We start from the raw sequence: 16820 nt of genomic DNA on the forward strand, positions 1-16820 counted from the left end.
GAGTAAAATGTTAATTTCTTATAAGTATCAAAAAGTACAACATCATCCAGAGTAAGAACACTGTGGGCAAATCTCTGACCAGTATCTGGGTTTTTCCCCAATGTTCTTCTTCTCTGCCTCGACCCTTTTCCCTTGCCCTCACTTTTCTTCCAATTATACTAAATAAACACTTTGGACATGTGGGCTGCAGCTGTTGTGGTATATTGTGTCCTTCCTTCCAAGGACTTTCATAGATAAAATATTTCCTTTATAAAATGCTTTTGGAAAATGAAAAGCCTTAACACTATTCAATGCTATCTATACCTATAACCAGCTGAATATTTCAGCTTTAAATACTGTAATACGTTGTTGATTTTTAATCCCTGCTACCTTGCTCCTTTCAATATTAGGTCCTTAATCCGTCATACAAATCGTTATGATCTTTTTGGGTTTGCAATGAGCATTAAAGTTAAGCTCTTATTGCATACTAGAGGCCCACTGCATGAATTCATGCACTTCGGGGGGTGGAGGTTCCCTTAGTCTGGATGGATTGCAAGAGGGTGCAGGCCAGGCCTAGGAACCCCACCAGTGCATGATCAGGGCCGAGGAGAGACGCAGGCGGGTTCAAAGGTGTGTCCAGACCATTTTGCTCAGTCCCAATCAGCTGGACCCCAGCAGCAAGTTAACCTACAGGTCAGAGCTTCTGCTCCCTGGTGGTCAGTGCACATCATAGCAAACAGTTGAGTAGACTTAGCATATCATTAGCATATTACACTTTGATTAGTTGAATGGCCGACTGGACACTTAGCATATTAGGCTTTTATTATATAGGACTTTTGGAAGAGTTCTTTCCTTCAACTGCAGTTTATTGTAAAGAGCTTGGACTCCTTCCTTCTCAATATTTTCATACTTCAGAAACAGGTCATTTCTCCTGGTTTATTTTCAACATTCCAGTTTAAATTTTAGAAATAATTCATTTATGTCCCTCAACTTCCTCATTACTATACAAATCCTATAAAGTAGGTCCCTGGGTTATATTGGAGATCTGTTCCTCTGGCACAATGTAACACAATTTTCACCATAAGTTGGAACCCACCTACATAAGCACCTACTTCACTCACATGGAGCACATACACAGCAGTAATAAAATGAAACAGTAAAAAAAATTTTAAAGATAACAATTCCTGACCTTTACTTGTGGTAAATAAATAATAAAAACATAAAGCACATATGTACATATGGCGAAATAATGGAACTTTTTAAATGAATAAATAGAAGATGGTGACGTAACCACAAAACAACATACGTTGAATCCGATGTAACCCAAGGACTACCTGTATAATAAAACTCTAATATGCAAATCAACCAAATGGCGGAGTGACCAATCACTATGATGCACACTGGCCACCAGGGGGCAGATGCTCAACTCAGGAGCTGCCCCCACTGGGGTTGGGGCAGGGGGGCAGCTCCTGAGTTGAGTGTCTCCCCCACCAAGAGGGAGGCGACCGGTAGCGGTGATCAGGGAGCAGAGCCGGCCAGCGGGCGGTGAAAGCCACCAGCCAAGGCAGGTGCCAGCAGGGCCCCCCTGATCGCCCCACCCACCGGTCACCCCACAGATGGTCCTGATCACCAGCCAGGCCTAGGGACCCTGCCCTATATATTGAGAACAGTCTCTTAGATTTAAAAATTAAAACCTGGCAAGGATACTATAACACTGAACAAACAGGATGATGCAGCTATGACATGCATGGACTCTGGCTTGCACATTTTGTGGTCAGCCCTGATTCTGACACTTATAACTGTGTGACAAAGCCATTTACTTAACTTCTCTCTGCTTCAGTTTTTCCACTCATTCGATGGGGAAATGGTACTGCTGCCTCAGAAGGATCATGTTATGTACTACTTTTTATAATCAGGGCAAAAAATATAGCTGTCCATACAACAGAAAAAGCATCAAAAAGCTAGAATTCTAGTCAGTCTCTTCTCTCTAAGGGATATCTTCTAATGAAGGGGAAAGCCTTTTAGAAGGGATAGGCCCAGTCTTTCAATTTATCCAAGCTTAACATTTTAATCAATGTGCGTTACAGTTCTTAAAACTTGGCTCCTATTGACTGAAAATACTCACACAAACTTTAAAGGACACCATCAATGTTCCCCAGGGAGAGACCAGAATGTCAACGCTCATGAGTGACTAGGAACAATGTTGGCCTGCACACACATCACAGCAGAAAAGTCATCATCCATGTCAGTCACTAGTCACCACAGTAAGGGGGGTTTTTTAAATTTTATAATCACTTTTGAAATTAGCATAGGGAAAAAAGTAAACCTTAAACATTGCTCAAATTATTCGAAATCTAAATCAAAGAAGAGTCCCATTTTTACACATACCATGCCTACAATCTTCATCAGCTTGTCCATACTTTTTCTGCAAAATAAAAGATATGAGATAAATATCATTAAGTAGTTCAAGGGCTGCTTACAATAGAGATTTTATCCAAAAAAATCTTGGCTTTGTTGCAAAGTTTAAGCATTAATGTTGCAAATTTAATATTCACAGAGCAAAGCTGACTCATGTGCTCTCTGAAGATTACACAATACAAATAAATACCACAATACACTTCCCTAGTCCCGTGGTCGGCAAACTGCGGCTCACAAGCCACATGAGGCTCTTTGGCCCCTTGAGTGTGGCTCTTCCACAAAATGCCATGGCCTGGGTGAGTCTATTTTGAAGAAGTGGCATTAGAAGAAGTTTAAGTTTAATAAATTTGTCTCTCAAAAGAAATTTCAATCGTTGTACAGTTGATATTTGGCTCTATTGACTAATGAGTTTGCTGACCACTGTCCTAGTCCATTTATTCACACTCCTACTTCTCACTTTCTCTAACTTCAAATCATCAGAACTTCCTGAGCCCCCTTTCTCATTCTCAGCTAGTGCCTTTACAGAGAAAACCATAGGAACAAGAAGAAAATTTCCATAGACTATCACATCTACCCAGGTCCTACCACACTCCATCTTCTACCTGTTACCAGACAAACCCCCCATGCTCCTTTCTAAAGGCCATCCTACCACCCATGGAGATGTGCTCTCTGGCCCAGTGAAATACATCACTCCAGCAAGCCTCCTCTATTTCTCCTACATCATTAATTTTTTTTTTTTTTTTTTTTTGCTTTCTACTGATTCAGTCCTATAAACAAACATACTATTATTTCTTACATCTTAAAAAAAGAATCATTTTCTTGACTTCACTTCTCCCACCAGCTACCATTCTATTTATTTATTTATTTATTTATTTATTTGTGTGTGTGTGTGTGTGTGTGTGTGTGTGTGTGTGTATGCCTCTCTGGGGCAAAATGCCTTAAAAATTGTCTATAATTATGTATTTAAACTCCTTCTCTCTGACTCTCTCATAAACACTCTTTAATCAGACCTTCATCCACCGCTCTATGGAACAGCAATGGGCACTGCTGAAATCCCCTTGTTTGGGTACACTTTCTTTACTTAGCTGCCAGGACACCATACTTCTTAGTTTTCCTTTACCTCAACGTTGCCCTTCAAGATGCTTTGCATGTTCCTCTTCCTCTCAACCTCTCAACGCTGTGAAGCCACAAGGCTAAGTCCTTGGTACTCTCCTCTTCTCTATCAACACTCATTCCCTTGGTGATGTGACCCAGGCTCAAGACTTCATATATCACGCATAGGCGAAGACTCTTCAATTACTATCTTTAGCCCAGACTCCTCTTCCAAACTCCATACCTGCATATCTGGCTAATTGCTCAACATCTCCAGCTGCATGCATATAAGCCTAACCAGTGGTCACGGACAACAGGGGGGTGGGAGGTATACTTGGGGAGGGGTTTGGGATGGGAATGGGGGGATGAGGACAATTATGTGATACCTTAATCAATAAAGAAATTAAATTAAAAAAAAAAAAAAACACACACACATCTCCAGCTGGATATCTAAACATCTCAAACTCAGTATGTTCACAATGAATTCTTCCCTCACAGTACCTGTTCCCCACCTATAGCCTTTTCATCTCAGTGGAAGGAAAATCCATTCTTCCAATTGCTCAGGGCAAAAAATGTCAAGGTAAGTAATCTGTGACTGTTCTGTATGCCTGACATTCAGTAAATTAAGAAATTTTTATTGGTTCTAGCTTCAAATTATAATTAGAACCAAATCACTTCTCACTATCTCCACTGCTGCCATTTTGGTCTGGGCCACTGTAATCTCTGGCCTGGATTATTCCAATACCCTCCAAACTAGTATCCCTGCATCTCTTCTTCCCCCTTTAGAGTCTACTAAAGGCCCGGGGCACGACACTTATGCACTGGCGGGGGGTCCCTCAGCCCAGCCTGCGCCCTCTTGCAGTCTGGGATCCCTCAGAGAATGTCCGCCTGCCGACTTAGGCCCGATCCCTCAGCCAGTATCAGACGTCGCTCTCCCAGTCCAGGGCTCTCGCAGTCCAGGACCCCTCACTCCTTACCGCCCACCTGCAGCAGAGGCAGGAGAGGCTCCTGCCACCAACACTGTGCTCGCCAGCCATGAGCCCAGCTTCTGGCTGACACTGACCACCAGGGGGCAGCTCCTGCATTTAGCATCTACCCCATGGTGGTCAGTGCACATCATAGCAACAGGTCATTCCACCGTTTGGTCGATTTGCATTATTAGTGTATTATTATATAGGACTAGAGGCCCAGTGCACAAATATGTGCATGGGCAGGGTCCCTCGGCCTGACCAGTGATCGAGGCCTATCGGGAGGCCAGCCAGCCAGAAGGAAGGACCACAGGGGACTGTCCATCTGGCCCCCCAATCGAGGCCTATGGGGGAGCAGTTGGCAGGGAGAAGGGGCCGTGGGAGGTTGGCTGTGGGAGCGCACTGACGTTTCTGCATTTAGCGTATGCCACCTGGTGGTCAGTGCATGTCATAGCAACTGATCAACTGGTCATTCTGGTTGTTAGGTCATAACGGTCACTTAGGCTTTTATATATAAAGACTCTCAACACAAAAGCCAGATAATTCCTGTTAAATCAGATCATGCCACCCCTCTGATGAAAATCCTACAATAGCTTTCCATCTCAAATATAATACAAACTAGTCCTAGAGTGTCCCAGAGGATCTAGCCCTCTTAACAACTCCCAGTGTACATCACTCCAGCACAATGGCCTCCTAGCTATTCCTCAAAGATGGCAGTCAGGGTCTCTACACTGACTGTCCCTCTGCCTATAATGATCTTCCTCCAGATTCCAACATGGCTCACTCCCTTACCTCCTTCATATCACCTTATTTATAATGATACCTGACCACCCAATTTAAAACTTCAACCTTAGCCCTGACCAGTGTGACTCAATTGGTTGGAGAGTCTTTCCATACACTGAAAGGTCACAGGTATCCAGGAATTGTACATAGGTTGCAGGTTCAATCCCCAGTCGGAGTGTGTGAGGGAGGCAATTGATTGGTGTTTCTCTTTCACATCGATGTTTCTCTCTCTCTCCTTCTCTCCCTCTCTAAAATCAGTGAGAGCATGTCCTCAGGTGAGGATTACAAAATAATAATAATAAATAGAAAAACTGCAACCCTATCCCTAACCCTAGTGGCCCCAATATTCCTTGCCCTGTTCTACTATTTTTCATGCAGACTGTTACTTTCTAACAATCTAAAGGGTTTACTTAGTTATAATGTCTCTAGCATTTATTGTGTTCCCCCCTACTAGAAAAAGTACCATGAAAAAGGGATCTTTCTCTATATTTTTTACCCATGTATACCAACCACCTAGAACAGAGTCTAGCACATAGTATGCCCTCAATATTTGTTAAATACAAGTGCTAAGTACAAGTTTCAAGACTTAGAAATACAGTTGCTTGCCATCAAAGATATCCAGCAATCACTAGCCACTTCACTCACCTCCTCAGCCCACATTTAAGTGACTTGTAGTGGGAGTGACCAGCAATAGTGGCCACTCAATGTAAAGGGCCCTTTTACAAGGCTTGGCACTGACTTATCAACACTGTTTACTTACCAGTTGCAAAAATGAGGCAATTCTGTAAAGAAGACTCTCAATTTTGATGCTTTCTATTTCTAGTGAACATGGCCCTGTGAAGTCAGCCATGGAGTACTGGCCAAGAGAAAGAAGGGCCTCTGTGCAGTGTTTGAGGGCCATTTCATAGTCCTGCCTCTTGAGGGATTCACACGCTTGTTCACATGACTTCTCAGCTCTTCTGTCTTCCATGACTCAGGGACAAAAATCCTAAAGACGGGGAAAAAACAAGAGAAGGTTTTAAAAACTTATTAATTATAAATTCTAATACCATTCCTGGCTCAGCTGGTTTAATTGTCTATCTGAATAGTTACTCTCCACCAGCCTTTTGATCAAGGTCACAGCTGAGCAGCTATTGATGCTACAAAATCCACACTTCTCTTTTATATTTTATAAAATCTTTAATAAGATCCAAGCAAAATATCAACCACAAATCAGGATCATACCAACAATACATCCAATTTATAAATGAGACAAATTTATAAATGAAACATGACTTTGAATATTGCAAAGTGCAACAAACCATAAAGGGCTCCTTTTTAATCAGAAGGTGCAGGAATGTTTCATATCCAAACCTTCCAATTTCACTTTTGTAATTCTGTGGCTGTGTTTACTGAGAATCAAAATCTGCACCATGTAGAATTTTTCCCACCAATATTAAAAAACTGGCTAAAATGCAAGTCTGAACTGCCTGTTAATTCAATTCAGCAATCATTTCCTGAGGCTAGGCCCTGTGCTTAGCAGCACTGAATTCAAAGACAGAGCATGTCATCACTACTTTTAAGAAACTCAGATTCAAAACAGACGTATAGATCAATGGAACATAATAGGGAGCCCAGAAAAAAACCTGCGCCTTTTATGGCCAATTACTATTTGACAATGGAGGCAAGGACATACAATGGGGTAAAGACAGTCTATTCAAAATATGATGTTGGGAAAATTGGACAGAAAAAATGAAACTAGACCACCTTCTTACACCATACACAAGAATAAAACTAAAAATGGATTAATGACTTAAATGTTAGATTCAAAACTATAAAAATCCTAGAAGAAACCACAGGCAGTAAAATCTCCAACATTTCTGGAAGCAGTATTTCTTCTGATATATTGCCTTGGGCAAGAGAAATGAAAGAAAAAATAAACAAGTAGAACTACACCAAACTAAAAAGTTGTACAACAAAGAAGACCATCAACAAAATGAAAAGACAACCCACTATATGGGAGAATATATCCACCAATGACACATCTGATAAGGAATTAATATCCAAATTTTACAAGGAACTTATAAAACTCAATACCAAAAAAAAAAAAAAAAAAAAAATCCAATTTAAAAATGGGCGAAGGACCTAAATACACATTTCTCCAAAGAGGACCAACAGACATATGAAAAGTTGCTCAATGTCACTAATCATCAGAAAACTGCAAATTAAAACCACCTGACACCTGTCAGAATGGCTGCCATCAATAAATCAACAGCAATCCAACAGTGTGGCTCAGTAGGTTGGGTGTCATCCCCTGCACAGCAAGGTGGCTGGCTCAATTCTCATTCGGGGTACATACCTAAGTTTCAGGTTCAATCCCCTGTCAAGGTGCATCATACCAGACACAGTCCATCAATCCAATCAATGTTTCTCTCTCACATGGATGTTTCTCTCTTTCTCCATTCCTCTCTCTCTAAAATCAATTTTATATATATATATATATATATATATATATAGAGAGAGAGAGAGAGAGAGAGAGAGAGAGAGAGAGAGGGATATCCTCAGATGAGAATTTTTAACTCAACTTTGAGAACATTCCTATCACTAACTTCTCATTATTTTTATAAAATAGAAACCTGTTTTAAAATCTATCCATCTTAGTACAATCCCAAAACAAAAATTGATAAATTTGACTTTATCAAACTTAAAGATTTTAACTCTTTGAAAGATACTGTTATAAGAATGAAAAGACAAGCTCAAGACAGAGGAAACTACTTGCAAATTGCATACCTGAAAAAAAGGTTTGTATCTGAATATATAACAAAATCTCAGAACCCAACAAAACAAAAACAACCCAATTGAAAGCTGAGCAACAGACACTGGCCAGGTCTGGATCTAGCCCAATGTGGGGTGAGGGGGGCGGCCAGGTCTGGGTCTCATATGATTTTGAGGCGCATGTGGGTGGGCGGGGACTTGACTCTGGGTCCCCCTTTTAATGTGCACGAATTTTGTGCACCAGGCCACTAGTTTGACTATAATCTGCCTCACACAGTACTTTCCCTGTGAAAACTCCATTATTCTCCTGAAAACAAAATAATAGAAGGTTGTAAATGCATTGTGGCAGCAGAAAGAAAAACCAGATTAATACATTATGAAAATGACCTACATGACCGGCATAGTGGAGAAAGCACAGCAGAACCTGTCCCTATGCCCACCAGGCAGCATGGCCTTGGTGGGACACCGCAGCTAGTAAAAGTGTGTCGTGCTTCCTTGGGGACGAAAAAAGTTAAGAATCATTACTCTAAAAATGTCACATTCTTTGGAACCAGAAAGGTGGTTCCAAAATGCCTATAAAATAACTTCCCAAGCTCATGACTTGATATCCAGGCTACCCAATCTGGCTACAACTTAATTTTCCCACCACTCCCCCAACAGGCCCCAAGCACAGGCCAGATGCTGAGCCTATCTCTAACAATGCCATTCCCTTGCCCCAATGTCCTTTCCTTCCTCTCTCTGAACCTAAATCCTACACAGCCTTTAATGAATACTTCAAGGCCTGCTTCTCTAAAATGCTCTCCTCCTGAGGATTATTATGCTAAGTGAAATAAGCCAGTCAGAGAAAGACAAGTATCACATGATCTCACTCATATGTGGAATCTAATGAACAAAATAAACTGATGAACAAAATAGATCCAGAGACATAGAAGCATAGAACAGACTGTGGCATCTCAGAGGGAAGGCGGGGAGGGAGAGTGGGTGGGAAGTGATCAACCAAAGAACATGTATGCATACATGCATAACCCATGGCACAGATCTGGGGTGGGGAGCAGGGGTGGACTAAAGGGAATCAATGGGGCAAAGAGGGGACAAGTGTAATACTTCCAACGATAAAGGTTTTTTTTAAATAAAAATGCTTTCCTCCCAAAAGCAGCATTACTTCCTGCAGACTGATCTAGCCCCACGTGTCAGATGCTTTAACTGCTCAACATAACTACCTTATAAATAAGTCACATTTTATATCATTTATGCCCCCATGACAAGCATTCAATTTGCTACAACCACTCAATACTTTCATTCACTTTCCCACAGAGATGATCTAAAATAACCTAAATTCCAACCATTCCAAGAACTATCCTATACCAAATTCAGTTCTCACTAGAATGCCATAAAGGGGAATGTTATATTATCTTTAAATGTATCTGTTTTTATCAAAAACTGGAAACTGTGATGTGGTTGTATGATACAAAAACAAAATTTTTTGCAAAGTAATAAAATTTTATTTATTTTACTACGTTAATATTCAGCCAGCTTGCATTTTTCTCTAAAACTCATAAAATCACTAAGTATGCAAGAAGCATTAGAAGAGAGGCTACACATATTAAGAAAACTAAGATCATCAATCATATTCTATTTTAAATAATCTCTTACATAAAGAGGTAAACTCCATAATGAAAATGAATAAAATTCCAAAATGAATAAAATTCAATATAGCAACATTAAGGTTTTAAATACATAAAAGAAATACCCCAGTGGACCTGCTACCATCTGCCCTAGTGACTAAAATGATAAAAAACAACAACTACATTTTTTTAAAAGTTATATCAGCAGCTAAATTTGAGATTTTCCCCTCATCTATTACTCTGATCTTTCCTGACCCATTTTAGAACTGCCACCAATTCTGGAGGTAGCTTTCTTGGTTTCAATTATTCCAGATTATTTAATGAAGAGTTTGAGCCCTCTCCCAAATCATTTAAAATGCTTACTAATAAAAAAAGATATAAAACAGTGGAAACCGATTTGGCTCAGTGGATAGAGCGTCGGTCTGCGGACTGAAAGGTCCCAGGTTCGATTCCCGTCAAGGGCATGTACCTTCGTTGTGAGCACATCCCCAGTAGGGGGTGTGCAGGAGGCAGCTGGTCAATGTTTCTCTCTCATCAATGTTTCTAGCTCTCTATCCCTCTCCCTTCCTCTCTGTAAAAAAAAAAAAAAAAATCAATAAAATATATTTAAATTAAAAAATATATATAAAGCAGGCAAATTATAGTAAAAGATGACTTCTAAAACATTTTCTATTCTTTGTATTTCATTTTCCCTCCCATGTTACCTTCTTACAAACACGTTATCACACTAGGGGCCCGGTGCATGAAATTCGTGCAAGAATAGGCTTTCCTTCCCCCAGCTGCCAGCACCAGCTGCCCTCTGGGGCCCAGGACCCGGGCTTCCCTCCGGCCGCTGGCAGACACCCAGGAGCACAGGAGCCGGGCTTCCCTCGCAGCCCTGGCTTTGTCCAGAGGGTCGTCCGGAAGGACGTCTGGTCTAATTAGCACATTATGCTTTTATTATTATAGGTAAAAGAGGTGACCTTTGTATAAATAAAACACAAATCAATATATTGATAAAAGAGCCTATGGTATAATTTTTTTTTAAAAAAAAGGGGGGGGGGGGAGTACCACTTCCACTACCACCACCACAATTATCATCATACCTATGTTCTAAAACTACATTTTCAAATCAATGTTTGAAACTCAGAATGTTTCTACAGAAACAGTGTTAAGAATAGGGATTACTGGAAAATGAACTGACCACAAAATAAGACCCAAAACAAGGAGGCATGGAACAGACTGACATACCTCGATGTGGAGAAGGGGGTGGGTGAGGAGGGGGAAAAGAGATAAACCAAAGCATTTATATACTTGTATGCATAGCCCATGGACATGGGTATAGGGTGTTGAAGACCTAGGGGGAAGGTTAGGCGCTAAGAGGAGGAGAGTAAAGGGGGGAAATGGGAGACATCAATAATACTATAACAATAAAATATATATACCAACAAAAATATAAAACAAGAAGATACTTTCTTAAAATATGTTTTTATTGATTTCAGAAAGGAAGGAAAGGGGAGAGAGAGATAGAAACATCAATGATGAGAGAGAGTCACTGATCGGCTACCTCCTGCACACCCCCTACCAGGGATCGAGCCCACAACTCGGGCATGCGTCCTTGACCGGAATCAACCCGGGACCCTTCAGTCTGCAGGCAGACAGTCTATCCACTGAGCCAAGCCAATAGGGCAAGTGAATATCTCCTTTACCAAAACCCATAATTCCAGTTCAATCATGAGGAAAACATCAGACAAAACCAAATTGAGGGACAGTCATGAAATATCTGACCAAGACTCCTTTTTTTTCTTCAATTACAGTTTACATTCAATATTATTTTGTATTAGTTTCAGTTAGAAAGCATAATGCTTAGATAATCATATACTTTACAAAGTGTTCCCCCTGGTATTTTCAATACCTAACTGGCATCATACACTAGTTATATAATATTGTTGACTATATTTCTTATGCTAAACTTCAGTATATCCCCATGACTGTTCTGTAACTGCCAATCTGTACTTCTCAATCCTTTCACCTTTTTCACCCAGCCCCCCAATCCCCTTCCCTTCGGACAACCATCAGTCTGTTCTCTGTATCTTAAGAACCTGTTTCTGTTTGTTCATTTATATTGTTCTTTAGATTCCACATATTAGCGAAATCTATGGTATTTTTCTTTGTCTGACTGACTTATTTCACTTAACATAATATTCCAGGGCCATCCATGCTTTCGCAAATGGTAAGGCTGCATTCTTTTTTATGGCCATGTAATATTCCACTGTATATAGGTAGGTACCACAGCTTTTTTTATCCACTCATCTATTGATGGGTTCTTGGGTTGCTTCTATAGCTTGGCATTTATTTATTTATTTATTTATTTATTTATTTATTTATTTTACATATTTTATTGATTTTTTTACAGAGAGGAAGGGAGAGGGATAGAGAGTTAGAAACATCTATCAGCTGCTTCCTGCACACCTCCCACTGGGTACATGTCCTTGACCAGAATTGAACCTGGGACCCTTCAGTCCACAGGCTGTCGCTCTATCCACTGAGCCAAATTGTTAGGGCTATAGCTTGGCTTTTTAAAATAACACTGCAATAAATACTGGGTTGTATAATTCTTTCAAATTAGTGTTTTGGATTTCTTCAGATATATACCCATTTCCCAATATGTCCTGCCCATGAAGGAGGACTGAGCTGAGCTGGAAAATTAGTCCCAATATTAGCCCCATTAAATCAACTTAGAAAAGTCAAAGCACAGTGTAAGGTTGAGAATGGCTGGCAGAGACGGGCAAGGGACAAGAGGGCAAAAAGCTGGGATTGGAAAAGCAGAGCACAGCTATGAGAAAAAGGACGAACAGAGAGGAGGAGAAATAACACTTTAGCCTCAGAAATGGGAATTATCCCAAAGTAAGGAAAGAGGGGAGTGGAGGGACGGGGAAAAGAGAATTATAAGCAAGCAGAGAATTCATTCAAGAAGACAGCCTGCTCAAGGGCCATTTGTATCTAAAGAAACAAAGAAACTGGTGAAGCCTATAAAAAGTTAAGAAAAAAAATATATTGTCCTATAAAAGATTATCATCCACAGAGAGCTACTGCCATTTTTTTTTTCATTTTGTTCTGTCTTTTACAAAAAGAGAATGCTTATTTGTTTAAGAATCACATCGATCTGTACCTAGCCTTTTTACTTGTATCACACACCAGTATGCCATGGCTGAGTTAAAGATGTTCTATGACACAGGAGTTAAGAGTACAGGCTTGAAGCCAGATCTGCCTGAATTTGAATCCTGGCATTGCGACCTGAGGCAATCTGCATACAAATCTGTCTCATCTCCAAACCTGCAAATCTGTCTCATCTCCCAACCTCACAGGATTGTTGCAAGAATTAATAGGTTATAAAATGAAATCACTCAGAACAGTGCCTGGCCTTCACTAGTCACTATAAAAATATTAGCTATGACAACTATTAATCACTACAAAACTATTATCCTCTGGATCTGGAACGTAAGTTCCATGAGAGCTGGGATTTTGCCTGTTTTGTTCACTGTTGAAGCCCAAGAGTCCTGACATAACAAGTATTTGTTGAATAATAAAAATGTGTTGAATAATATAAACTTCATGCCAGCAACACAGAAGCCCAAAGGAGCAGCACTAAAATCTCTCTAGTACTTTAGCCTCAAAGGTTAGAGTTCATGGATTGTTTTTACCTACTAACGTCAACAATTCAAGTGATTCACTGAAGATGGTATCTCCGCCTCTCAGACAAACTAAGACTCACAGGACTTAGATGATTTGCTCTAAAACAAAGTCTGAGGTGACACAGGAACTCTGGAAGTAAATCCTACTTCTGTTCACTCTGGACCCCACCCCAGAAAGCTTGAAACATACCCTACCAAACTGTTCAATTCTCCTTCCCTGCAAACACACAAAGGGTAAAGTCACCAGAACACCTTCTCCCATTTGCTTCAATATAATTGATGGGGGAGGAGAAAGAGATGAAACAATAATATTGAAATTGGGCAATGGGTTAGTGGGATAGATTACAGTCTTCTTTCCACTTCTATATGTCTAAGTTTCCATAAGAAAAAATATAATTAAAAATAAAGACCTTACTCCCCAACATAAACTCTCCCACTTCCAACTTTCTACGGAGCACACCCAGGTGTGAGGGAAACAGCAGAGAACTGGACCAGGAATCAGGAAGCTTGCCTAGGCTATGCTTTCACTGGTGTGAGACCTCACCCATCCATCCACCTCCTCTGGGCCCCGAGCTTCCTCATCAGTTCCCTAACGTAGGGTTGCCAACCTTCCAGAACTCACAGACCACCAATGTCTGCGGACCACTGGTTGGAAACGGCTCCCCTAAGGGATTAAATTTTTTATTTCTACTTTCTACTAGTACAATAAATCCTTAATCTCAACACAAAAACCAATTTATCTTTCTCTAGTCTCAGCCTCTGAGACCTGTTCTTCCTCCTGACTTCCCTATTCCTGATGCCCCATTCTGCCACCACCCAACCATAAAAGCTTCAACCATCTCTGACTTGACACAGAACTGACTGTTCCCTTACCTTTCTAATCAGCCACCAAATCTTTCTGTTCAGCCTCTAAAACATCTCTTAAACCCATCTCCTGCTTTCCATTCCCAAGGCCACCAATTCACTTCAGGTCACTTGGAGTATTACTATGAACCAAAGTCCCTGTTTCAAGTTTCTCCAAACTACCAATCCATCGTACTGATCCTCAGTCTGACATTTAAGATCCTCCAAAACCCAGTCCTGATTACTTGGCAGCCTCACCTTCCACTATGTTCCTTTAAGTATTCCAGGTCTAGGTAATTTGGATATGCAGTTTCCTGACACGTGCCTCATTTTTGACACCACCCTGCCTCCCCTAGCCTTTGCTCAAGCTATCCTTCCCTCCGAATGCCTCACAGTAGTATAATGTAAATGCCGAGTTTCTCCACATCCCCAAAGGGGCAGTATCACTCCCTCCACTTAACTGCCTAAGCACTTTGTCTGAACCCCTTTTATAGCACCTAATTCTTATTAGTCCTTTCATTTTTTTGGTGCTCCTGTTCTCCCTACTAGATGACTCCTCCTTCTTTGTAGGAATGATGTTTTATTCATCTTTTTATCCCTCAGAACAGAGCTGCTTAAGGAAAGTGCCATGGCATACTGGAATTTGCCATGAATGAGTTAAAGATGGTCTGGACAGTGATCCCCTCAGCCCTCCAAACAGCCACAAAGGGTCTTCAGCAGCCAGAGTCCCCATAGGTCAAACCTCAAGCATTATCAAGCAGCCTCCTCCTTCAACAAGGTGGGAGCCATGATGATAACTTGAGAAGCCTTCAGGGAATGCAACAACATCTGGTACACAGGGGATGCCCCATAAGTATCTGCAAAACTGCACCTATTCCCCTTTCAAACACTCTTCCCAAGATCACTTACCATCTAAACCAGACTCTCTTTGAACATTTTCACTGAATGTGCTCTAGTTATTTTTTTATTAATCATCTGTTTATTACCTGGTTATACTTGCTTTATCATCCAAAGCCCACATCAATAATTTATTGAATAAAATAGCTGAGAATATGAACAAACATTCAATATGAAGAGGTTCGAAGACAAAATTCAACATTGTAGAAAAAAGAAATGCAAGGGCCACTTTACACTATTAAATGAGCAAAAACTTTTCAGGAAAAATGTATTTCTGTCCAGTTTTTGTGAAATAGAACTATCCATGTATCTGTTAGTAATACAAAGTGGTAAAATATTCTTGAAAAATGGTATGGCAAGCCATAAAAACATTCTTACCACGTCAACAATAATGTATTCAAAATTTTATCCTAGAGATATAATTAGTCAGAAAAGACTACAATATCCTGTCTAATAAAGAGGGAATATGCTAATTGACCATCACTCCATCACAAAGATGGCTACACCCACAGCTGAGGCCAAGTTCCCCTAAGGAGCCTTAACGAGCAATCAGCAGGGACCTGAGGCTACACCCTGCCCCACCCCCATGGGGCTTGAGGGACCTCAGGCCTCGCTCCTGTTCTGGTGCTAGGCTAGGGGACCTCAGGCTGCTCTCCCCACCCCAGCACCAAGCCAGGGGACCTCAGGCCACACCTCCCTACCAGGTGGGTCTTGACAGGGGACTTCAGGCTGCACCCCCCACTGCGACACCAGACTGGGGGACCTCAGGCTGCACCCCAGCCCCAGCACCGGGCCAAGGGACCTGAGGCTGTGCCCCCCTGCCTGGCGGGGCTTGGCAGGAGACCTCAGGACGTGCTCCCCATCCAGCGGCGCCTGACAGGGGCTCTCAGGCCATCTCCCCTACCTGGCGGGGCTTGACGGGGGACCTCAGGCCACACACCCCCATCCTGGTGCAGGGCCAGGGGACCTGAGGCTGCCTGGCAGGGCTTGACAAGGGTGGGAACGGCCAGGTCTGGATCTAGCCCAATGGAGGGTGGGGGGCTGCCAGGTCTGGGTCTCATGCTATTTTAAGGTGCATGTGGGTGGACGGGGACTTGACTCTGGGTCTCCCTTGTAATGTGCCCCAATTTTTCGCACCGGGTCACTAGTATTTACAATAATGTAGATAAAAGTATTAAATGAAAACCAGCCAGCAGCATAAGTACTTAACATAAAAAGATTTAGGTAAACTATGAGAGTATGACTTGATGAAATATTTGCAGCCTTTCAAAATGTAATCATATAAATTAAAATAATGACACCTTTAACATGGAAATGTTTCATGATCTAATAAATAGGAAAAAAAAATCAAATTATATGCATCATAATTTAAAAACAGTAAAATGTATTTTAATGGAATGCCAAAAAGAAAATCAACTATATGGGTAATAACCCAAATTTTAACTATTTAATATCAATTCTTAAACTACCTCATAATTTAAGAAAGAAAGTTGCCCCATACTGAGGAAAGAGAGGGGTTCCAAGATACAAGCTTGATATAGTCTCAAGAAGAGGTCTGCCCCTCCCTGTACGCCTCACTCTGGCCTTACCTGGAAGCTCTCCTCTCCCACACTCTTTACCATGATAACTATGACCACCTCAGATCCCAGCTTTCCAAGGACCTACAAGCCACCTCAACCAGTCTTCAGATCATCTCCAGGAACCTGTGGGGGCTGCATCGTGCAAAACAAGCATATACTCAAGAAGCAAAGAACCCCTACAACCAGGTATTATTTGAGCAATGAGCA

General features: G+C 41.3%; 1 protein-coding gene across 8 annotated transcripts in view; it reads right to left on the reverse strand.

Moving 5' to 3' along the window:
* Nucleotides 1-16820, reverse strand: part of HELZ (helicase with zinc finger) — a 110126-nt gene that overhangs the window by 86081 nt on the left and 7225 nt on the right. For all 8 annotated transcript variants that reach the window (XM_084864140.1, XM_084864138.1, XM_084864136.1 and 5 more), the window contains 2 exons: nucleotides 6001-6228; nucleotides 2368-2404 (listed from right to left, as the gene is read on the reverse strand). Coding sequence is in view for 4 of the 8 variants with exons in the window: in XM_084864136.1 (XP_084720262.1) it covers nucleotides 2368-2404; nucleotides 6001-6210 (247 nt within the window). In the remaining 4 variants the exon portion in view is untranslated. The remainder of the gene's footprint in view (nucleotides 1-2367; nucleotides 2405-6000; nucleotides 6229-16820) is intronic.

Source organism: Pipistrellus hanaki (assembly GCF_964339955.1).
Source record: "Pipistrellus hanaki genome assembly, chromosome: 16".
Classification (NCBI taxonomy): domain Eukaryota; kingdom Metazoa; phylum Chordata; class Mammalia; order Chiroptera; family Vespertilionidae; genus Pipistrellus; species Pipistrellus hanaki.